This window comes from Vicugna pacos, chromosome 12, assembly GCF_048564905.1.
Source record: "Vicugna pacos chromosome 12, VicPac4, whole genome shotgun sequence".
NCBI classification, from domain to species: domain Eukaryota; kingdom Metazoa; phylum Chordata; class Mammalia; order Artiodactyla; family Camelidae; genus Vicugna; species Vicugna pacos.
Window position 1 is genome coordinate 45,582,288 of NC_132998.1, and position 24,526 is coordinate 45,606,813.

The 24,526-nt window shown below is 37.3% G+C and overlaps 1 protein-coding gene across 8 annotated transcripts in view; it reads left to right on the forward strand.

The window, feature by feature from the left end:
- Positions 1–24,526, forward strand: part of LIN7A (lin-7 homolog A, crumbs cell polarity complex component) — a 207,073-nt gene that overhangs the window by 93,737 nt on the left and 88,810 nt on the right. Inside the window, exon 1 of one of the 8 annotated variants that reach the window (XM_072973338.1) lies at positions 7,497–7,723. The exons of 5 other annotated variants lie outside the window; for them this stretch is intronic. In XM_072973338.1, the coding sequence (XP_072829439.1) occupies positions 7,675–7,723 (49 nt within the window). In that variant the 5' untranslated portion in view covers positions 7,497–7,674. Of the gene's footprint in view, positions 1–7,496; positions 7,724–13,272; positions 13,607–24,526 lie in introns of those variants that run through there. 2 more of the 8 variants (XM_072973343.1, XM_072973345.1) reach the window with 2 other exon arrangements.

Below are 24,526 nucleotides of genomic sequence, written 5' to 3' on the forward strand. Positions count from 1 at the left end.
GACTGCAATAACTTAAGCGCTGTTAAAATATGGGGATTTCATAGTGAACTGAGTTACGGCTCATAGACTCACATCATTTGGGCCCTGAGGAGAATGGCAGGGAGGACATAAGCCAGGAGTTCTTAACCTTTTTTCCCCCCATGTGCTTGAAGGATTCCCATGGGAACCATAGCTCACTAAGCTGTGATGATTAACCAGCATGGGTGGGGCCAGGTGGGCAAAGGAGAGAAAGGGAAGAAGATGCTGAATAAAGACTCCCAAGAGCATCTCATCAAGCAAACCTGAATCCATATGTATTCTGCTGGTTCTTTTCTAGAGTCTTCATCTTTCAAACGAAAAACATGAATGAAGCAGTGATAGGTGTTTTCAAGGGTACTCTACTACTTAGTGGTAAATTTTATGCTAAAATCAATTTTTCTTGTTTGATACCTTTTGGCATTATAAACTGATTCATCCAGAATCCTCAGGGCAGAGATTTTAAGCAAACAAATGAAAATTATGGATCGAAATTAGGATGGACTTCTCTCAGAATTCAAGATACTATCTGAAAGTAAGAAACTCAGAAGTCTGCACTAGCTTCTTAGGTCTTGTCTGGGAAGCAAGCCTTTGCTGGAACCAGCCTGGGCTCTGAAAGGACAAACATGAGTGGCTTTAAGTTTTCAGTTCTCTGTGTGTATCCTAAACTCTTTTCTGTCTGCCATTAAGACGTCAGACTAAGCCTGTGGAGGCCTCTGGGTGGCTATGGTGAGAGCAGGTTCCTGTTCACTCTGGCCCCATCTTTGGGATTCGTCATTTACTTGTTCAGTGCCTACTACAAGTCAGACCCTACTGTGGGACTGGTATACACTGGTGAGTTAAATAGACATAATCACAGTCTTCATGGTAATTAGAGCCTACAGGGGGCAGGAGGGAGATTAAACACACAGATACACACTCATGCAAACCATTCATTCATTCATTCAATAAATATTCATTTATCACCAACTATATACAAGATGCTACAGGAATATCAGAGACAAAGTTTCTGCTTTTATGGTCCTTAAGAGTCAAGTGGGGGAAACGCAGTAAGTAAGGAATTCATTCATTCATTCAACTAGTAAGTACTGAGTGCCAGCCTTATGGCAAGCACTGTTTTAAGCAATGTGGCAGTCCTAACGAACAAAGCAGATAAAATCTAATGGAGTTTACACCCTAATGAGAGACTCACACACTGAACACATCCATTACAACGATAAGTGCTAGTGAGAAAAACCAAGACTAGATCAAGTAGAGTAACAGGGACCGCTATTTGAAATATGATAGTCAAGGAAGGCCCTTTCTTCTGAGTTGGTGACACTGGAGAAGAGACCTGACAAAAGTGAGGAAGCAAACTTTGCAGGTATCTGGAAGAATGTGCTCTGGAGAAGGGCCTTCACACGTGCATCCTGGGAGCATCAAGAAAGTCAGTGTGAAAATGTGATCCCGGGGAAGAGTGGCACAAGATGGGGTTTGTGAATTGGTTGCTTGGGGACAGGTGATGTAATTTATAATTAAGATTTTAGATTAGTTAAAAATATGCTGGGCTCTGAAAACAATAAACATGACAGGAGGCTAGAGAATAATGGGGAAGGATCTATTTAGATGGCATTGGTCAAGCAACATTTAAACTGAGTTCTGATGTATTAATAAGATCCTGAGGGAAAGCAGTCTGGATAGAGGAAAGAATACACACAAAAGCAGTTCCCCGTGTACGACTTGGCCACCATCCCACGAATACATCCATAACCAAGCAAATGACTGAAAAGAAAAATTACTGAGAAATAGCAACATGCTAAGTGTGCATCTGGGGTAGAAATTTGGTTATAAGTATACGAAGAAAATCTGTAGGCTAAGCTTTTTCCTTCTTATTGCTAGACTAAAACACCATACATTATAATTAGATTTTCAAAGATATACTGAGCATTGTAATTTACACGTCATTATTGAACCCAAGTGGTCATAATATGGGATATGTTCATTTTCAGTCTAATATCTTATATTAGATTATAATACAGAAAGTAGTACCTGTAACTTACCCTTGTGGCAAGAAGATGCTAATAAGGAGATTAAGGGTGGAATCTTCTCTTCCAATATTTAAAATGTTCAGAGTAATTCTTCCCTATACTTTTGCCCAGATTTTAATCTCTAAAACCAGGAATGACCTTCAGCTAAAAATCTAGGGAACAAAGCAGGTTGCAATCCATGATAATTAATACCCTTATAGCAGAGAACATTGAAATATTCCACTATGTTAAAGACTGCGTGGATTTAGGCACTTTTCTTAAGTCCAGCAGCTCCAAGTCTCCTTCATTTAACATCTCAAGGTCAGAATAGACAATACAAACAGAATTCTTCAAAATTTTGCTTCTGCTTACCTTTCCCTCTACTTTTAAGCAGAATAGCTTTTTAAATAATCATGACTCATAAAGAAGTCTTTATATGACTTACAAAGAAGATTTACAAAATCAATTTTTGGAGAAAATGAATAATTAAGACAATATCTGAGAGTAATTGAAACCGTGTAATTTAAAATACTTGAGACTTTGCTTATAACATAATCAGAATCTTCTAATCTGTATCCAGGCACGTATATAAAGTAGAATGCTGAGGTCAAAGTCACCTAACTTTTTTGTGAGTTAAATTCAACTTGGATACATTGCAAAAATGTAAATGGAAATCCTGATTTCTTGGATTCTAAAAGAAGCCATAATCTAAAATATTGATTGAAAAAATCTTGTGTTTTCTCTTTTAAACATTAAGATGTTTGCCCTTTAAAAAAGTATAATATAAAGCCAAGAGCTTTTAGTTTTGTGGATTTCAACCTTATGAAAAAAAAAATGAGAGCAAAAGTTGAATGCAAATGGAAGTCCCATGAGTGCCAAACTTTTCACAGAATTTGTGATACATTAAAAATGTCTCTCTTTTCCATTTTCAGGGCAAGCAGAGCTTATTACTTTATGTACTTCCCAATTCAAGCCTTGGGCAGCCTATAGCTTTTCTTATCAGCTGTATTCACCAGTTTTTATAAAATCTGCATTTGCCTGAAAATTGCTTTTGTTCATAGTCCAAAGAGGCTTTCCCTTTCTCTCTCTTTGTTATTAATTTATGTATTTATTTGGCATACGGAGAGATTAAAGATGAAGGAAAGTAAAAATTAAGCCACTCTTTATGTTGTTTTAAAGTTGTATGCCCTGGTGGGGAGGAGAGAGAGGCTGACTATATTTTATGACTCTTGTCCTAAAGCCTTTTCACATCAGCAGCCAGATGTTTCAGTCTACAAACGTTGAGTGTTTGCTTTCTTTCTCCTGTTTTCTGTAAGCTTCATGGAACATTTTTAAAAATATATTTTTATTGAATTTTCTTTTGCAGATCAATATTTGAGTTTCTTTTTGCACTATATAGTTACAGAATATTTTCCAAGAGTCAGAATCATGCCACATTCACCTGTTCTTTTTCTTTGAGAATGAAAAGTTGCAAAGAGAAGGAACCAAATTTCTGAAGAGTTTTTTGTCCAATTTTAAAAACTGAAGTATAGTTGACTTACAATATTGTGTTAATTTCAGTTGTACAGCAAAGTTATTCAGTTACATATACATATAAACATATATACATATGTATTCTTGATTAGGAAAAAAGTATTTTCTATTTAATGAGAGCTTTACACACAATTTTAAAGTTGAAATTAAAAAAAATAATGATTGAGCATCCAGAAAAAGAAAAAGAAATTTGGTGAATACCTTTTAGTTTGATGTGTCAGCTATTCAAGCTCTGAGATGTATTTGTTGTGCTCTGGTCATCAATGAAATTAATTCTTTTACTTTTGGGTGCTTTTTCAGAATTACAAAGGGGGCTTCGCTATTTAATAGGGAAAAGGGAACATTTAGAAAGTAGTACCAAATGGGAAGATATGTGTACTGAGTATTAGGGATGCTATTGTAGATACAAAGTCAATACCTCTTGGAGAAAGTTCTTTTCTCTGTCCTGACATCTGTCTATTAGGATATAGTCTTTATCAGGTCAGAAACTATGTTGGATTTGTTTACATAGAGCCCAACACATTGTCTGGCTTATAGTTGGCACACTCAATATTGATTGATTGATTGAATAATGAGTGAATGAAACTGACTTAGCCAAACTAGCTACCATGGAGTTATTCTTACTGCTAAAAAAAAAAAAAGAAAGAAAGAAAGAAAGAAAAGACAAAGAAAAAAAAGCCTTCTAACTCACTATATGTAGAAGCAGTGGCTACCTTACTTTATCAGTTTGCTTTGTGTGTGTGTGTAGCAGACCTAAAAGTGGAATACTTTCCAGGGCCAAGAAAGGATATGAGGTGCTGGTATTGATACTTGTAGTTCTACTTCCCTTGCCTGCATCCCCCTGCTATTTTAACTGGTTAATTTAATTGAACCATGCAAATTAGTGCCAGAATAAAACTGAAAAGGTTAAAAAAAAAAAAAAAGAAGAGGGCCTAACACACACATGTGTGCACAAATAAGCTACGTTGTCTTACTTTTTAAAAAAATCACAAATGGATGAATGATAGAGTTATGTCCTGACAAACAAGTTAATATGGATTTAATCTGAAATCACTCCGTGTTGGCCAATGTAAACACAGCCTTAAAAAGTCATGTCGATTGCATCAAGGCTTTACTTTCTGGTTTAGGTGATAGCTTTTTGTTTTGTTTTGTTTTGTTTCCTCCCCATGACTGAGTTTTACTAAGTAACATGCTAGCTGAATTTGAAGACTCGCCTCATAAAAGTAATAGGCCCAAAGACTACTTGAAAGAAATTATGTTGAATTGAAATTTATATTGAAGTTATACTCAGATAGTATCTGTCTTGGACAGAAAACGAGGGCTTCTAATTTAAACCAGTGATAATTTCCCCGAGAAACACAGGAACTATTCTAAGTCCACTTAGTTCTACTATTTTTGTTTACTTGCCTACTATGGTGATAGCTATGATATTTCAGTATAAAATCTTTTTATTCTATCAAAGAATCATCTTTCACCAAAAAAGAATAGAATAATAGGGATCACAGAATGGCAAAAAAATGTAAACCTCCAAGTTAGATGAGGGGAGAAAAAGAACTCCATTAAATCACAGCTGAGTCTATCTAATGGTAATGAATTTGAGAATATGGCTTAGAGAACACTGAAAGTGATTTTTGAGGAAAACTGTAGAAGAGCCGTAATTGGTGATGGACAGATATCTTGCTTTTCAAAAAAGTGTTAAAGATGTTTTGGGAAACTATAGACCAATCTACTTGTTATTGCCTCCTGGGGGAAAAAATCTAAGGCATATTCATAGAAGAATGTGATATTGGCGTCTTAAAAAAGAAAGTAGTGATCCCACAGAGCCTACACGGGGTCTCTAAGAATAGGTCTTCTTGAATTCAGGCATGCGCCATAGCCTTACTACAAACTCAATTTCAACCATCAAACCATCGCAGCTGTCACAAAAGCCTTGTGGAAACAGTGAGGTATGTGACTCTTGGATTTCTAGTAGTCCTGGGCTGAGACAGGGGTGGTTTAGCACGGAACTTAAAACGTGCACCCCAGAGCCAGCCCGCCTGGGTTTGAACCCTAGCTTTTCTGCTTACTAGCTCTGCAAATTCTAGTGTGACTAGGATGGTTTCGAATCTCAGCTTTCTTGTCTGTAAAATAGGAAATGATAAAAATAGCACTGACCTCATAGCATGTTGACTTTAAACGAGTTAATATGTAGGAAGTACTTAAAACAGGCTTGGCACCTACCTAGTTACCACTTAATAATGATGATTACTTCTTCCCCGAGTCCTGGACATCAGGGAAGTCGCCCTTGGATATCTACAAGGGATTGGTTCCAGGACCTCTTGTGGATACCAAAATCCCAGGATGCTCAAGTCCCTTACAGAAAAAGGTGTAGTACAGTCAGTCATCTGTATAATATCCTTGGGTTCCACATTCTCGGATTCAACAACCATCCATCCCCAGTTGGCTGAATCTGTGGATGTGGAATTGATGGCTACAGAGGGCCAGCTCTACCCCGATCCTCCTGCCAGGGGGCAGGGACCGGAGATGTTTGTTGCGTTCAAACTATATTAAGAGGTCGCGACCAGTGTTTATTTTGGTATTCTGTAGAAGCAGGAAGTAGTTGGAGATGAGATGCCTGGAGGTCAAAACAAAAAGTTTCCTGTATAAACATCTAATTTGCCAGCTCACTCTTTTCCCAAGTCACTCCTTTCTTAATGCTTCTATAACGTTCCCCTCACCCCATAATTGTACTAGAGTGCTTAAAACACAATACAGATTTTTTTTCTTTTTAATTATATTGACCTTTGTGTACCCATTGCCTACCACAGCGTCTGAAAGATAAGTGCTCAAATGTGTACTGAATATATTAGTGGTTTTTTTCTTCAAATACTGCATAGCTTCAGGGGGCAAAACTAGGTATGTCACAAAGGATACAAGATGACAGATTTTTTATTCAAGAAAAAATTCTCTACATGTATTCTGCTCAAAATTAGAAGGGGTGCCTTCCGGGAATTCCGGAACATCCCATTACCGAGTACTGGAGATGAACCGGCAAAACTTGAATGACAAATTGGAAAAGCTGTTACAGATGGACTTGAAGATTCAGTCATTGTTAAAGACAGGGACTGGAGTCTGTGTAGATTTCAGCGGTTTTGTTTGATTCTATTTATATGCATTAATCAAAAGTGTACCAAACAGTTGCCTGGGGAGAATGTAACCAAGAGTGTGACTTTTTGACTCCTGTTTAGTGCTGTTTAATTGTGAAGCATCATATGATGCAGAGAGAGGCACACACCTGCCAATCAGGGGTGTTAGCACAGGGTGTAGAAATCTGGGTTCAAATCCTACCTATGCCTGCCTCTTCCTTAGCTCTGTAACCTTGGCCTCTTAATAATCCCTTCTCCGTTCTTTGCTTTTCACCTGTAACATTGAAAATATTCATAGTATCTACCTCTTGAGTTGTCTGTAAAAATCAACTGAGCAAATGTACATAAGCCTATGAACACTGAACAGGTCCTCAGGCAGTACTCAGCACTGAATATTCTCCACCTCTTCTCTCCAGGGCATGTTTTCCCCAGTGCAATAAACGAAAAGCACACAAGCTTCAGATTTAGACAGATATGGATCTGAATTGCAATTCTGCCACTTACTATCTGTGGAAGCTTAGAATACTGTTTACTCTCTCCACGGTCTATTTCCTTCATTCTTAATATAGGAATAATGCTGCCCACTTTGTGTGGTGATACAGTCCTTTGGTTCCTCCTTCACTTTACCACTCAAGGGAAAGTGAATGGGAGTCACCAAGTGCCAGGTGCCAAGCCGAGGGCTAGGGGTGGAGCGTGCAGATCATTTATGACATCGTAGTCTGAGTATTACAACAGCTCACGTGTATTAAGCATTTACTACATGCCAGGCATTGTGCTTTTCATGTTTCATTTCAATTAGTCCTGACAGCAAACCTTTGAGGCAGATGCTATTAGTGTTTTGAAGATGTGGGAACTGAGGCAGAAAGAGGCTAAATAAAGGGACTGGAGCTCTGGCTGGTTGACATTTGAGGCCTTGAGCTTAATGACTGTGCTGCACTGTGGAGAGCAAGAGCATGGGTCTGTAACAAGCCTTGAGGAACTTGGATTTGTAAGGGATGGCAGACACAGAGGTGCTTGCAAAGGCTTCAAAGAACAGGCAGACAGGTAGGAGGCACCACTAGGAGAGTATGTTGCCTGGAAAGAAGAGAAAAAACTTTGTTCAATGCTTATAAAAGGGATGTATACTGATACTGGTAAAGACTAATTTAAGTGATGTGTTTTAAAAGTCTAGCACAATTATTTGAAAAGAGCAGGTGTTTAATAAATGGTTGTGCTTATGATGAATCACGGTTATTACTTTCTCAGTACGAAAGATCAAATACACATATATTGAATTATAAGGAAGTACTAGCAACATTCTGTTCCTTCTTCCCATGCTGTGCCAGTGAACCAAGAGGTAATGACTGTGACATTCAGATCCCTCTCAGTGATCTTCACATGCAGATAAAACTTCTTCATAGACCTGGAATTTTGACAGGCTCACAGGAGGGAGTTGAGAAAGTGATAATAGTGCCCTAAGTCCCTTTCCCTGCAGCCTTTGCCGTTAAGTGGGACAAGTGAGAGTGATTTGGGCCTATAGCAGAACCTGAGTTTCAGGAACAAAGAGAAAATTGTGATTTCTTTTCCTCCTTCAAGATTGGCTCTATATGTCCCAAAGGGCAAAACACACCGTGCTTACCCATGATCATTAAATAAATGCCTTGAGGTTTTAGTGTGTGTTTCGGTAGCCCAAGCAATGCGTATTTGTCTAGCATTCAACGTGCGAGAGATGGTCCACCTAAGTAAACCTTACAGATAACTGAAAATGACTGCTTTGGGCCAAAATTATTCATTTTTAACCATTTTTTAACCAGGAAATAAAAGATCCATTTCCTTTCCTTCTTTGATACAGCATACGTTCTGTAGAAAATGGGGGTTTTGTAAGTGAATAGTGGAAGATAAAATAAGTATGGTAGTTACTAAAGGCATGATGCAATATTTATTTGGGTGGCTCAGAGGGAAATTCTGCATCACTCCAGCTTCTCAGATCTGTTGTAGTTAGTTAAAGTTGGCAGATACACACCTCTGGATGAATAAGGCATTCTGGATCACATTGGACACTCATTTCTTCTGATGTCACACATTATCCAAGCATTGATAGCTTGGCATTCAAATGACAACTTCCAATAGCAAAGTATTAAGACTTTGCATGCTATGAACTGCATGTGTGTGTCTCTCCCTCCCTCATTCATACCGTGAAGCCCTGGCCCCCAGTGTGATAGTGTTTGGAGGTGGGGCCTTTGGGAAGTAGTCGGGTTTAGATGATGTCATTGAGAGTGGGGGTCACGATTGGATTAGTGTCCTCATAAGAAAGACCAGCGCTCTCTCTTTCTCTCTCTCTCTCTGCCATGTGAATGCACATCCAGAAGGCAGAAGACTGTCAGCCAGGAAGGGACTCTTACCAGAAACTGAGCCTGCTGGCACCTTGATCTTGAACTTCCCAGCCTCCAGAACTGTGAGAAATAAACATCTGTTTTTTTAAGCCATGGCATTCTGTTATAGCAGTTTGAGCTAAGACAGTATAGCAGTCACCATATGACCTTGGTCTCAGTGATCCTGAGTAGTTGAGCAAATTAGCTACGGGCAGGATTAGTTGTACACAGATACACATTGAGGTATCCCCAATTTCCTGCTTAGTTTCATTCCCCCAACCACACCCCCTGCCCGTGGGTTTAAAAATCTCTGTCTTACACGTATGAACACACTTTCAAAACTGCTTCTCTTGAATTGCTCTCCATTATTTTCAAATGCATTTAATTATTTAAATATATTTAATTATATTTGTCTTAGAAGTTTCTCCTGGATATTTTTCAAGATGAGATTTTTTATTTGTAAATTGTACATTTTCCAAAGGTAAAGGAGCTGTAACTAATCAACTGCCATCTATTCAAACAATACTTTCCTGACCTAGTATTGACGTAGGCCTCTGCTTATTTCGCTGTAAGTCTTTCTTTCATTGTTTGTAGTGGGGGAGGAGGGCTGGGGTTGATAGTGTGTACCTTTAACTGGTCACAGTCTTCCTTCAAACAATACATTTCCACTTGCTTCCTGCTGCTTGTCATGCTATTACTGTATCTATGCTATAAACCCATAATCCCTGCTGCTAATTGTGCTTCTAACCACGGCTCACAAGGTAAAGCCCCCAAACCAAATCTGGCCTGTAAGCTAAGAATGTTTTTTTACATTATTTTAAATGATCAGAAAACTCATCAAATATTTTGTGATGCATGGAAATTGTATTAAATTCAAATTTCCGTGTTTAAAAGTAAAGTTTTATTGGAACACAGCCATGCTCATCCATTTAAACATTGTCTGTGGCTGCATTTTCGGGCTACAATGGCAGAGTTGAGTAATTGCAACAGAGATCATTTGGTCTATGAAGCTTAAACTATTTACTTGCAGACTCCTTACAGGAAATGCTTGCCAACCTCTGCTTTTAGAGCATTAAAAAAAAAAATGGAAAAGAGAAAATGTCTTTCGTATTTACATTCAGTGGAACCATTTGAGTCGCTCAGCCCTCAGCCTGTCTTCCCTGTGCACTGGTGCCCTAGATGGTTCTTGATCTCTACTCTTTACCATCCCCCAGGAGTAGAGCACTGTTGCATGTTTCTTGGTACCTACTTGCCCGGGGTACCGGACAAAGGAGCTTCTCTGTTGTCCTGGCCCAGCCTAGGTCTCGGAAAGATCCTGTGCCGGGAGCTTTCTCAGTGATCTGGCCTCTCCTTGGTCAACCAGACTAAACTCTGCCTTGGTCGTTGGAGGTTCTTGTGTGGAAGAGCTCCCTGCCTGTCCCCCGGTGGTAAGAGACCTCTAACAGTATTGGTGTAGGATCTTGGAACTGGGACTGTTTCTTGCCTCCCTGTCCCTCTCCCTTGGGGTACAGGGCTTTTGCTTTTATCCATCTCCCAGTTTAGTGGGTCTTCAACTCTCCTCTGAACTCTGATCCATTCTTTCTCATGAGCTCCCAGGAAATGTCTGTGAAAAAGAGATTGTGAGTTTTTGCTACTCCCAGAGGTTTTATATTCTCATGCTAGCTCACATTTGGACTTTTATCAAACATTGACATCAATTGTTTCAGTTAAACATTTTAGCTGAATTCTCCTAACCCACTTGTATTGTACCCAGTGTCTCTTCGGCCCATGCTCGGCCACAGATAAGGGACCCTTGCTGTAAGTGGGCCTGGCTCACTGTCCTTCTCTGCTTGGATGGGTTTCTCTATCCATTACTATTACTGTTTTGCAAAGTTAACTCATCCTATGTGAGCTATAATTCACACTAACCTAATTGAGTAAGAAATTGTCTTCCCAGTTGGGAAGACAGACTTTGAAAGCATTTTTGCAGCCTGGTTAATTTTTGGCATTTATTTGCACATCTGAGCAACTATTTGGTTAGGCAGACTGTCTTTATGCTGTTGCTCATACTTCAAATTAAAATCTAATTTAGATACTAATTTGAGTGAATCTGTAATCTGGCAGACTGAGCTAACACAGAACCTCTCCCAATATACATACATCAAAATGTGCCAGGTAAAATCTAACAATTAAAAAACTGTCTGTATCTCAGATTGCACGTGAGACAGCATAATCCAGGTTGCCAGGTGCCAGGAATGAAAGAGGAAGTAGAGGCTGGAACAGCAGTGATAGTGAGCTGACATCTTGGTAGATGTGGACAAAGGCAGATGACAGGGATGCCAAGTGGTCCCAGACTTAGAAGGAGGCCCTATGGCTGTGGGCAAAGCAGGAACTCAGGGTGACGTGTTAGATCTTCACTATAAGCATACCCTAAACCTCATTACTTAGCTTAGAGTCTGAATATATACCAAAGAGTTGGTTCAGGGAACTTTCAAGAAACTTGCATAAAATGCATCCTAGCCTGGGACAGGCTAGAGGAGCTAAAACGATAGCATCCAGCTACATTGGTTTCTCATAGAACAAATCACCCCTGCCGAAGGTGAGCTCACCATTAAACGGTAGAAACTAATGAGAAGGAGAGAGAACGTTGAAGTGAGTCAGTGCTGACAACAAACCAGTGGGTGAGTGAGCCCTGTGTTTCGGGTGGAGGGAACAGAAATTCAGAGAGAAGGTAGTTTCGGTAGAAGAAAAACTAAAAGATCTTGATATAGAAGAAATCAGAAAGAGATGAGAAAATAAGCATATTTATAATGATTTTAAAATGCACTTTAAAAATAGAAACTACAAGGAAATAACATGACACTGAAAAATAATAGGTAAATTTGAAAAAGATTTTTGAAAAATATGAAAAAAGAATGCTAAAAGAAGATTTTTAAAAGTCAAATGACATTAAATTCTGTTAAAGTTTTGAAAAACTTGAAAACTTCTCTTTATAAGACCATTATTAGGTATTGACATACAGAAAAAAGTTAGCACCATCTTCATGTTATCTGATGCTGTAGGCTTTTATTAGAGATGACTGTGGAAACTGAAAGGAAGCTATTGTTTAAGTATTAATACAGCCAGGAACTGGGGGTGAGGCTTATGTTTGGTTTCGATTTTCTGCGATATTAATCTGATCATGTCCCTCCTTGAATTATACTCCTCAGTGGTTTCATTTTCTAACATTTCTTAAAATATCTCCATACTTTCTTAATTTTATTAACTGATCATATGCTAAAAATTATTTCTGAATAGTCTTTCCCCTTTCCCCACTTATGTCCCAAATCCCTAGAACACAGTCTGGTACACTCAGGTATTTAATAAAAAACTGTTGAGTGAACAAATAAACTTGGGGTCTTGGCAGTGTTGTCCTCTTTGTGGCAAAGCTCTTCCCTTCTTCTTCCTCCCTTTTCCTGGCAAATTCCTACTTGTCTTCTTAGCATTTAGGTTTCAGATTTCTCAAGAAATCTTTTCTTGTTCTCTGAGCCTAGTTTAGATCCCTTGGTTTCATGTTTCCATAGCACTTAACAATGCCCTTTTGTAAATTCACTCAATTATTCACTCAACCAATATTTGCTGAGTGCCTACTATGCCCAACTGCACTTCTAGACCCTGGGGATACAGTAGTGAACACAATAGACATAATTTCAACTCTTGTGAAGCGTATATTCTTGTGGGATGGGGGTGGACGGCAGACAAAGCCTACACAAGCAAGTACCTAGTACTTCTTATGACGAGAAGTGACAAGAAGAAACATGAAGCCTGGTTAGAGGGAAGAGATGGTCAGGCAGAGTAGGGGGTGGGGCTGTCTTATACAGGGGACCAGGGAAGTCCTCCTACATTAGATGTAAGTAAATTAGGAGTTTTCTCTGAGGATAATAGGGGGAAAGCCCAGAGTGGACAGCAAGGTTAAACGCCTTGAGGCAGTAATGTTCTGAAAGTCTTGTAGAAACAGCAATGAGCCCCGTGTGAACAAGGGAAAGGGTAGAAAGAGACGAAAATAGACTTTTTTGACAGGTGATTTCGTTTTAGGCGTTACAGTTCCCACTGGGATGGGCAGGACCGAGCAGGGAGGCACTGGCTGTGGGTTCTGGCTGGATCGGCCGGGAACGCCCGGTGCTGCAGGTGCAATCCCCGGGAGGGGCCGCGAGGTGGCGCCAGTCTGCACAGGACGCCCGAGCGTGTGGGGCCGGAAGTTGGGAGTTGGGCGTCTAGGCGCTTCCACGGGACGCCAGGCCCAGCCCTCCGCAGGGCTGGCGGGCTCAGGAGCCGCAGAGGGGTTTGGGTCGGAGCCCGGGGCCTTTCCTTGTGGTGCCCATCTGTTGGAGGGGGACTGGGTGCAGCGCAGCCAGCGGCGTGGAGGTCCACGCCCAGCTCCTTTCCGAGCCCCTTGGGGCGGTCGGGGCAGGGGGGGCCCCAAGCAGCCCAGTCACTACACCGAAGCTGTAAGGAATCCGCCGCCGGGCCCTGTGCCAGCGGCTGCCCAGGGCCATCTCGCCGCCTCCAGGAGGACAGCGACGTGGACGGTTTCGGGGAGCCCAGCCGAGCACTCGAGGTAGGCCCCTGCGCCCCCGGACTGGATGAGGCTGAGGCTTGCTATTTTGAGGCCTTTGGCTTTGACTCTAAGATACTAAAGCCGCAGGAAGAATGGTTTTTCGTTGGAAGGGGCTCTCTCTCTGCTATGTTGACGGTAGGAGTAAATGTTCTATAGGGACATTAGTCATTAAAACAATCCGGGTCAGAGATGACGGTGGTTGGGATCCGGCTGGTAACAGAAACGGTCGTGGTAAGTGGTCAAATTCTGGACACGTTTGGAAGGCTTAGCCAGCAGGATTGGATGAAACACTGAATATAAGGTGTAGGAGAAACAAAGCCGTCGCTGGTGAGTCAGGTGTTTGGCCTGAGACTAGAAAGATGAAGTTTCACCTGAGATGGGAAAGACTCTAGAAGGGGAAGGCGGGAGGGGTCGTGTCCAGGAGGAATATAGATTTTGGACATGTTGAGATATCTACTAGACACTCAAATGAAGAGTTTGAGTTGGCAGCTGTATATAAAATTCTGGAGCTCAAGGGAAAGGGCAGGATTGAGATAAAATATGGGAATTACTAACGTATAGGTGGTATTTAAAGCCCAGCTGGAGGATGGAAAGATGTGATGTTTGATGACTCAGCTTTGGGTAATTCCAACACTTAAAGGTTGAGAAGATGAGGAAGCACCAGCCAGGGAGGGAAGACAAGAGAGTGGTGATCAGAGGCCAAGTAAACGAAGTCTTTTAAGACGCTAGGAAGGATTATCTGTGTGAAATGGTAACAGGTGGGGAAAGACGTTGTCTGGAAATTGACCATTGCGATTAGCGGTGTGAAGGTCATTGATGGTCCTGACGGTTTTTTATAATAGTAGCTAAAAGCTTTATTGATGTAGTCTCAAGGGAGGATGATAAACTGGGAGTTCGAAATTTGCAAATATTAACTACTATATATAAAATAAAAAACAAAATTTCTTCCGTATAGTATAGGAAACTGTATTCACTATCTTGTAGTAACCTATAATGAAAAAGAATATGAAAACAAATACATGCATGTGTATGTATGACTGAAACATACTGTACAGCAGAAATTGACACACTGTAACGGACTAGACTTCAATTAAAAAAATAAGAAAACAGAGAGTGAGAACAGGTATTTTAGGGACATTATGAACAGCATTTTGAAGAACTTTGCTTTCAAAGGGAGCAGAATAGCATAGTAGCTGGAGGGAGATGTAATACTCAGCATGCTTGAGACTCCTGTGTCTGTAAGAATGATAGAACTACAGTGTCATAACAAACGTGCTCAGCTTGTTGACTGCTTTTTGCCTAGTACTAATGCTTGACCCAAAGCAGATGCACCATTAAATATTTCTGGAACAATAAGTACCATTTGAGTTAAAATAATAACCTAAAATTTTTTAATGTTTAGAAATATTTCAATAGATGTTGCTTTTTGTTTTAATTGGACAAGAACAAATGAAGTGATCACAGATAATAGGATCATTTCACATCTACTCACCAATTTCCCATCTGGCTCAATTATGCTGAGCACCACATACTACCTTTATTTCAAGGAAACCATGCAATAATGACAAATCAGTTTGCTGAAAAAGAAGCTTCAGTGCAGGTAGCTTTCATTATCTACAGCAGAGTTTTTCAGATTGTGGAGAGAAGAAAGTAAATGTATTTCTCGTTAGCAGAGTAGACTTAAAGTTTGGAAAGCATCAGGAAACGATTAAGTATTTAAAAAGATGTGCAGAGTACCAGAGTTTTGTGTGAAAGGTTGACTCATTGCTAAGTGATGGAACACATTTATTTGGTTTGAGGATGAGTGATTGTAGTACCGTAGAATTTAGGCTTGACATCTGGCGAACTACAGAGATGAGTGAAATCATGAAAGATAAAATTAAACATGCAGGTTGCAGATAGACAGAGGTGATTAGCTTTGATGGGTAATTGAGAGTGAATATTTTGAGCAGCGAAGTGGAATCATCTGAACTGTATATTTATTAACTAATATGAAGTTGGCTGCCGGATTGAATGCATGGGGAAGATGAGTGTTTTACAGATATAACTGTGGGAGATTTTATTGGATGCTCCTTGAAAAAGTTTCGATGGTAAAATGAATTAGGAAATACTGGGTTTCCCAAACATCAGGTTAAGAAAAAAACTGTAAGATGTTTCTTTAGCCTGTGATATATGTTGTGAATCTCCAAGTTGTATGGAATATGCAGATCATGGAACTCTTTGTTTCAGGAACCCTATTCTTTTGAAACAGTTTGACAGCTTTGAACTGTATTATCATTGTAATCTGGATGACCTAACCTGAATTTGAGGAGGAGTTATGGGAATGGAAAGGAAGGAAGAGATAATAAAGAGCATGCCTTATTTGACTAACAGGTGCTGAAAACAGGGAGAGGAAAAAGTCACAGGGGAAACATTTGGGTCCACAAACTTGATGAGCTTAGCTTAGCTTAACGAACTTTAAGGTGCTGGAGGACAACCAAGTATAAATTAGGGCTTTAACCTGGGAAGCGTTCAAGGCTGGAAACAAGTTTCAGAAGCGCAGACACCATATAGTATATAGTGCGGGAGAATAATCTGGAAATGATTTGAGCATGAGTTAGGGATGTTGAAGAAAAGGTAGCTGTAGATTCCCCCCCCCCCGCCAGAAAAAAATGCAGGCTAGAGCAAAAGACTCGTTTTAGAAACGATATGGCAACAAGTACTTGAAAGTAAGCATCATTTTCAGTATTCAGACTGAGCTATAAAAAGAAAACCAATGTAAAATCTGTTCTTATGCTCAGCATATTAATTCCCCATGTCAGTAAAGTGGGATACCTCCTTCGGAAATCCTGACATCCTCAGCATACTTTAGGGCAGTCGGTGTTTTGTGACAAGTCAGGAGTTCCTCACTAGTTCAGTTTTGTCATCCGTCCTGTGAGTATTGCTTCATGAAGAGCCATTGTGTGCACATCAGGACCACAATCCTACAGTTCCTCTCCCTGACCTTCTCAGAGGTCTACTTTTGGGGCCTCCTTGTGAACCATTACTCTCAAAGAAGCACTTGTTTCTTATAAATGTGCTTGTAAGCACTTGCAGGTAAATCATGAAAAGTGGAGGAATTTGTAGGATGGCTGAAAGGCTGAAAAAGCATCACCACCAGAAATAGAACCATTAAAAAAAATATCAGAAACCTGAGATTAAATAAAATACAATACAGTATGTCCTTTGTTGTTTAATATCCTTTGCATAATTAAGTCTACCTGCATTTATGTGTAGAAGGAAATGCTCATAGCAAACATGTAGATGCATTTTCAAGGTCAGAATGTAGAGTTTGGAAGAAAAAGATGGAGCAGACGGTAAGCTCATAGGAAAATGAAGTCAGCCAGCTCTCCCCAGATGGTCAGTTTTTTACTGTTTTTTTTTTTTTTTCTGTAGTTTGTGAATTAGGCACCTGTGTTTTCTTCAGCTCACTCCCTGCTGTGTGAATTCTTGCAGTTGACATTTTAATTGCAAATAAAAATAAATCCTGATTTTTTTCCACCCCTAAAACCCTCATGTTTCTTATTTTTTCTGGGGATGAAATAACATTTATTGATATTTTGAAATTCCTAAAATGCTTATTTGAATTTTACAGTTTATTGCCTGGTATGATAGTAGTTGAACTCCCATAAAGGATTTCCTTTTGCACTTCTCAGGAGACTGGCTTGATAATTTTAAAGAACTAATTCAATTAAAAAATGTATGTATGTTTTCTATAGGGTGTATTTTTTAAAGGAGAGCTGTGATTCATGATAAAAATAGCCATATTGATTTCATAGCTCATTTAGTTTAAAATGTTTCTTGAATGTGACAGTCACATGTTAAGTACATCATCCACCCCCATACATAAAAGGAATATAATGCCTTTAAAATACACCATGATTTAAGTAAACAATGTGGTTTTTCTCAGTCACTGCTTTCGAACTTCTATGGCATTTGAACTGGCATTCTCTTATCAAAATGTCAGATAAAAATAGTAAGGCTACATCTATCAGTGCTTAACAAACCAACAAAATAATTTCCTCTTTCTTTTGCATCGTTTATATGCATTAATGTGTTGATATTGAGATGCATGGAGAAAAGGGATCCCTGAGAGAGACATATTAGTCTTTTTCTTTACCTGTCAGAGATGCCTTGATAAATGTAACAAAAATAAATGGATTTAAAGCATTATTAAACTGTGATGAAGTTCTTGCACCTGAGTTAAGGTATTCAGCATGTGTGTAATTAAAGATAATATATCTGCTCAGTAAATTATGGCAGGAGTGGCTTATGTTAATGCCATTTGAAAAATAATGCCTTTCAAATTAAACTTGTTTATGAGTAATTTGTTTTGCATTTAAAAATGTGAGTTCATATTCAGATTTAAGTGTTGGGATATTATCTTATTTGAAAGATGAAACAAAGCTAAGCTTATTTAATCTTTTCTCAAATGGAAAAAACCCAGCTATTTGCTATAAATGCAAGACCTTGTTGAACAAATCATTTCAAGTTTATTGCATTTGCCTGTTTGTTTTGAGTCAATTAGATCCTAATGACTCATGAACTAGAAAAGGTACAAGTATAATTTTAAGGACATCTAGTGGTCTATGGGATTACATTTTTTTTTCCTCTGACAGGAATATATTAAGTTATTTTTAATCTAATATGAAGTTGCAGCATCTGTTTTTACCCAATTGAAGGTTTTAGTTGTGAATTTTAAAATTGACTCCTCAGGCTTAGAGTCTACAACCCAGCCTCCAAACTTCATCTCCTAGAACTCCCTTAAAATTACATTTAAAAAATGTTTCTGATAACATTTTTATGTGTACAGAGATTGAATTACAGTTTTAGAGTCAGTTCTGAACAGTCTTTTGAGCAGTATGTGTTGAATAGCATTGAGCAAGTCAACTCTGCTCCAAAATGTTTCCTCCATCTTCTGGACAGATATCTTCTTCTGACCCATTTATTTAATTCAGTCAATATTTAATGAATACCTGTCAAGTTACAGGCCTTCAGCAAGGCATGGACATCAAAGGAGAATCAAAAACAATCGTGGTTCTTGTTCTCATGAAGCTTACAGTCTCTAGGAGAGAGAGGGAGAGAGACAATAGTCAAATAATCATAGAGATAAATGTAAAATTACAGTAACAATAAGTACTGGGAAGCAAAGACAGATGGTACTCTGAAAGAACCGTGGCACATGGTAGGCATTTAATAGTAGGAACAAATTTGTTGGCCAGATTAATGAAAAATGATTGAATGAAAAGGATAACATGGAAAATTATCCTAGAGAACATTTCCCTGAGGAAGTTATGTTTGAGCTGAGATCTGAAGCATGAATAAGCATTCAGTTGGTAAAGAGTATAGGAAAGAGGGTCTCAAACAAAAATAAAAACAAGGCTTTGTGGCAAGATAGACCATGGCAGATGAAAAAGTGATTCTGTAATAGGAGTTCAAAATAGAACATGGTGTCAGAAGATGCTGGCGTGGTTAGTCTTTGTTCACAGACAAAATGACTGTCTATGTAGAAAATCCTGCAAAATCTACCAAAAAGGCTACTAAAACAAATAAGTGACTTTAGTAAGGAGACAAAATATAAGGTTAACATGAAAATATCAATGATATTTCTATATAACAGCAATGAACAGTTGGAACTAAAATTTTAAAAAGTAATATTTATGATAACATTAGAATCATGAAATAGTCACATTTAACAAAATTTGTGCAAGAATTAGATCCTAAGAACTACAAACCATTGCTGAGAGAAATTGAAAACTTAAATAAATGGTGTTGTATACTATGTTCTTGGAGTTGGAGGACTCAACACTCTAAAGATGTCAATTTTTCCCAGATTGTTACATAAATGCAACACAATTCCAGTTTAAATGTTAGCAGTCTTTTTTAGGCAGAATAACAATTCACAACTTAATTGTAAGATTTATTTGAAAATGCAGAGGTTGCAGAAGAGCAAAATTGAAAAACAAGAATGGAGTTAGAGGGTTTACGTTACTATTTCATTTCATAACTTAACTCTAAAGATATAGTAAATCAAGAAAGTGTAATATTAGTGCAAATATTGATATTCAGATCAATTAAAAATCGGATAGAGTTCAGAAATAGGCCCGCAAATGTATATTGATATTCAACAGTTGTACTGGGGAAGCTCAATGGGGAAAGGCTGGTCCTGTCAATAAATGGTACTATAAAAATTGAATACTCACTTACAGAAAATTGAACCTAACCCTTCACATCATACTCAAAAATCAACTCAAAATGGGTCTAAGTCTAAATGTAAGACCTAAAAATATATTCTTTTAAAAGAAAGTATAGAAGAAACTCTTTGAGACCTTGGGCTAATCCAGGATTTCTTAGGCTGAATGTAAAATGCATGAACCATAATAGAAAATGATAATAAATTTTACACTGTTGGTATTGTTAAGAAAGGTATTGTTAAATTTGTAGTTAAAAGATATTGTTAAAAAAATTAAAAGACAAGCCAAGGAATAGAAGAAAATATTTGCAAAACGTATCTGATAAAGGATTTGTATCTGGAATATGTAAAGAACTCTTAAAACTCAACAATTAAACAAAATAAATTACCCAATTAAAAAATAAACACAAGATTTGGATAGACACTTCACTAAAGAAGATGTACAGATGGCAAGTCAGCATATGAAGATGAAAGATGTAGTAGAGATGTGAATATTGATTTAGAACATGTTGGAAACATTCTTATGATTGGTACACATTTGTGTATACAGCAAACTATTTTTAGTTAGGACCCAATGACAAAAACAAGTCTGAACAATTTCAACTAAATATTGAGTACTGTAGTAGAAAAAAGTTCTGGTCTGGGTTTCAGAGTATCTTAGTCCTAGTTCTGGCTTCATCACTGACATTTCAGACTACAAAGTCTTAAATATGATGAGCCATCACATCCAGTGACAAAGCATCTTTTTTCCTCCTTGCTGAGGTGGCCATTTCTCAGACACCTGCATACCAAGTCCTGAAACGAGTCTCTATTATCAGAAACTGTATTCAATGTTGGATGAGAATACCTATTTGGTTATGGAAGCGTATAATTTAATCTAAATCCTGAAGTTAAATAATAAATAAAAACTAACAAACAAAAAAACACCCATTCTTTGAGAACAACTATTTTTATGAAGGCACCTATCTCAAAAAAGTACCTCAGAAAAAAGTAGAATTACTAGAATAAATAGAATACATGCTTTAACAAGTATCAGAGAAAATCAAGAAAATAATAATTGATAAGAAAAAGAGACAATCACAAAGAGAAAGTTTGGAAATAAAGAGATGGAAGGTGTAATACCTGGGAAAAGTCAGAACAAAAATATAGCAGAATAATATTAAAATATCAGTTCAAATAGAATTCAAGCCAAAATTAAGTGTGACAGAGGGTGATAGTTAGTAGAGAAACATTACTAAGAAACTGTTAGGATCCTAAACCTTTCTGTACCTACCATCAGTTTAGAAATTATGTATGTGAGGCAAAAACTGTTAGTGGAAAAAATCAGCAATTCACACAACTTTCTCAGAGATTGACAGTTAATAGACAGTAAAAAGGAAAACTACTTGAAATTTCAATAAATCACTTAAGCTTGAGCACACGTTTTATTTATGTTTGTATCTATAGTATCCATTGTTTTCAACCATCTGTGGATTATTTATCATGTATGATTCCAAAAATATTGTTAAAATCCAAAATGAAAACTCACACAAGCAATTTTCTCTGATCAATATATGACAACATCAAAAGTAAAGAATACAGGTATAATCCTCTTAAAAACATGCCCCTAGAAAAAGTTGTTTTGCTCTAAACAACATTTACCTTAACAAATTTAAGTTAAATGGTGGCCTACCAAGAAATGATCCATCAAAAGAAGCAAGATACAGCTACAGTGGGATTCTGAGAAAAAAATAGGGTTATTAAAACACACACACACATCTAAGCAAATGATAAAGAAGGAAGCAATCTGAATAAAAGCAGGTTACTAAATAAGTGGCAATAAAACAAAATATATTTTATAAAATCAAATGCTAGATCTTTGAAAAGACGTAAAATGAATATATTTTCATGTTTGATCAAGGAAAAGAATAGTGATAGAAATAAATAACTTTGAAATGAGAACTAGAACATAACTATAGATGTTGAAGAGATATTTTTAAAGTATCAAGTAATATATACAACTTTAGAGCAAAAAAAAAGAAAATTAGGTGAAATGTACATTGTAAAACCATAGAAATTTTCTAAATTGACCACAAAGTGCTAGAAAATCATAATAGCCCCAACACAGAGAAAATTAAAATGAAAAAAAAAAAAGCTAAAATTTATCTTTAATGAAGGCCTCATGTCCACATGAAGGTACAAAGATCTGTTCTTCAAATAACAGGCACTTCTAAAATATTTTAACTATTCCAGAGCTTATGTTAAAAATAATGGGAACATATTTGGTAACTCAGTAAGTAAAATACTAAATAGAATTCTGTTAATTGTAATATAATGATCTGATGACAAAGAAAGTAGTCATCAGAAAACTAAATTGTAAAGAAATGAAATCAACTAATACCTATGATTAAAATTCTTAGTAAAATAATGAACTTGAGGATTTAGAGAAAATTAAATAAAATAGTTACTTCAGTCTTAAGCTATTCATTTAGCTACATTATTTTGAATCATTATTTTTAGAAAGAATGTATGAAAATAGTCGATAATATAAATAAAAGTTTTACATATTTTTTTAAACTAAAAAAAAGTTAAGTAAAGGACTGGAATTCACATTTACCTTATAAACCTCCCCAAGATATGAACTTATTTTATAATTAGGGAAAAAAAAAGTATTCAAGTTTGTTTTTTATAATCTTAAATTTTATTTAATACATCATATAACTGTACAACCAAATAACTTTTCATTAGTCACTGTTAGTTTGCTTTGCAAATGCAGTAAGTTACTAAACAATTATTTTTCCTTCTTCTTTATTCCCAAGATTTGGTTTATAAAAGAAACATCAATAGAAAATCTGACAAAGCAGCCCCAGGGTGTCTAACATAATGAGGAGAAACTCATTATTTTATAATTTTTGCTTGGAATTTTAAATCATCTTTTATACAGCTTGATAATAATAATCATGTTCTCAACAAAATACATAAACTGTTCACCACAGCAATTTCTGCCAACACCAAGCTTCACTTTGTCTTCTAATCAACTTTTAAAGACAGATAGCACCGCACTAACCTCAGCATACAATTCTCAAAGTGTCTAAGAGACTGATGACAGTATGATATAGTAGTGATAAGGTAACAGAGGAAACATATTATTAAGTAGCTTGATAGCAGAATAATATATCAAAGTGTCAGTTTAGATAAAAAACATTCATCCATTCTCTAGTACAGGAGATATGCGAGGACATGAAAAGTTAAATTTACAAGATTTCTTTATAAGGAGCTCTTTGAAAACACTCAAGTTGATTGGGAGACCCTCCAGCAATTTCCTGATAAAATCTTTCCCTTCTAATTTCCTGAGCACTATGAGAAAGGAAATTGGGATGTACCCATAATAATCAGGAAAACAATCCCAATTTTACAATATACACAGGTGGAATTACTACCATTATAAAAGCTTGCTTGTTTTTTGGGTACTAATCTGGGGAAATGCTAAAACGCATGGAGCCCAAGAATCTTTATCTTTTTGTGACTAGTATTATAAGATGCCAGGCAATAATTATTTAACTTTTATTGAGAAAACATTAGACAGGTAAGAAGTTTATGAAAGGGAAGATAAATGCATAGACTTCAATTTAAAGTTAAATTTAAAGCTCTGTGAAAGGTGTTTTTTCACCCAACTGCATCTAAAATCAGTTGAGGTCATAAGTGAAGTGTAAATAAGGAGGAATGTGGATGGAGAAGCTGCATAGCTGCTGATGCACTGTTGAAGTGTCATGCTGCTCATCTGTGCGTGATGGCTGTGTACCTACAGCTGTACACTCGGTACTTCATTGGCTAATGAAGAAGTGCTCATTATATTCATTTTCTGAGAAATTTCACACTTTGCCTACAAAATGTAGTTTGGACTATGTACTTCAAAATACCTCCCCAGAAAGTTTAAAATAAGCCTTCCCTAAACATTTTCACAAGTGCTAAAATAAACTCTGATCCACTTTCCAAGTCATACCCGTGGTTCTTCACCCACTTGTAGAAGATTAAATGTGATCATTATAAAAGGATGGAGTCCAGCCCCTTAAATCTTCATTTCTCAGAATTCACATTTTGTCAGAAATCTTAATCTTGTCAAATAGGGCTTGATGTAGTACCATTGTTAACTAGTGAATACAAATACTTATATAAATATAACAATAACATTTAATTCCATACAGTCATTTCTATTCAACAAACAATTTTTAAGTGCTCCCAATTGTCATGATTCTGTGTTGCATACAATGGAGTATACAAAAACTGACAGGACACAAGTGTTTTAGTATTTAGCATTAAAAAGGGCAGTAGGTTGTTCAACTTGTTCCAGACGTGCAAAAACAGATTTTGGCCGTGTCTAATTCCTCATAGATTCCCCAAACTCAGTCAAGTCAGGTGTTCATTTGCATGGATGCCAAGAAGGTTGAAAACAAGAAATTTCACTGTTCTTAGGGATAAAATTGTAATTGGCTGTCATTATGGAGAGACATAAATGCAAGATTAAAAAGAAAAGTGAGGTGAAAATACAGAAGAAAGGGAAAGGCATCAAATGTAATAGAGTTAAAAGCTCAAACAAAAAAGGTGAAACGTTTGATTTCCTGAGATCTCAGGTAATGGTGGGCAAATCAAGCTTAAATTTTAGCTGCTGGGGAAAATTAGATGAAATTTTTTTAAGGAAAGAAGAAAAGAGAAAGAAGAAAACACTGAAT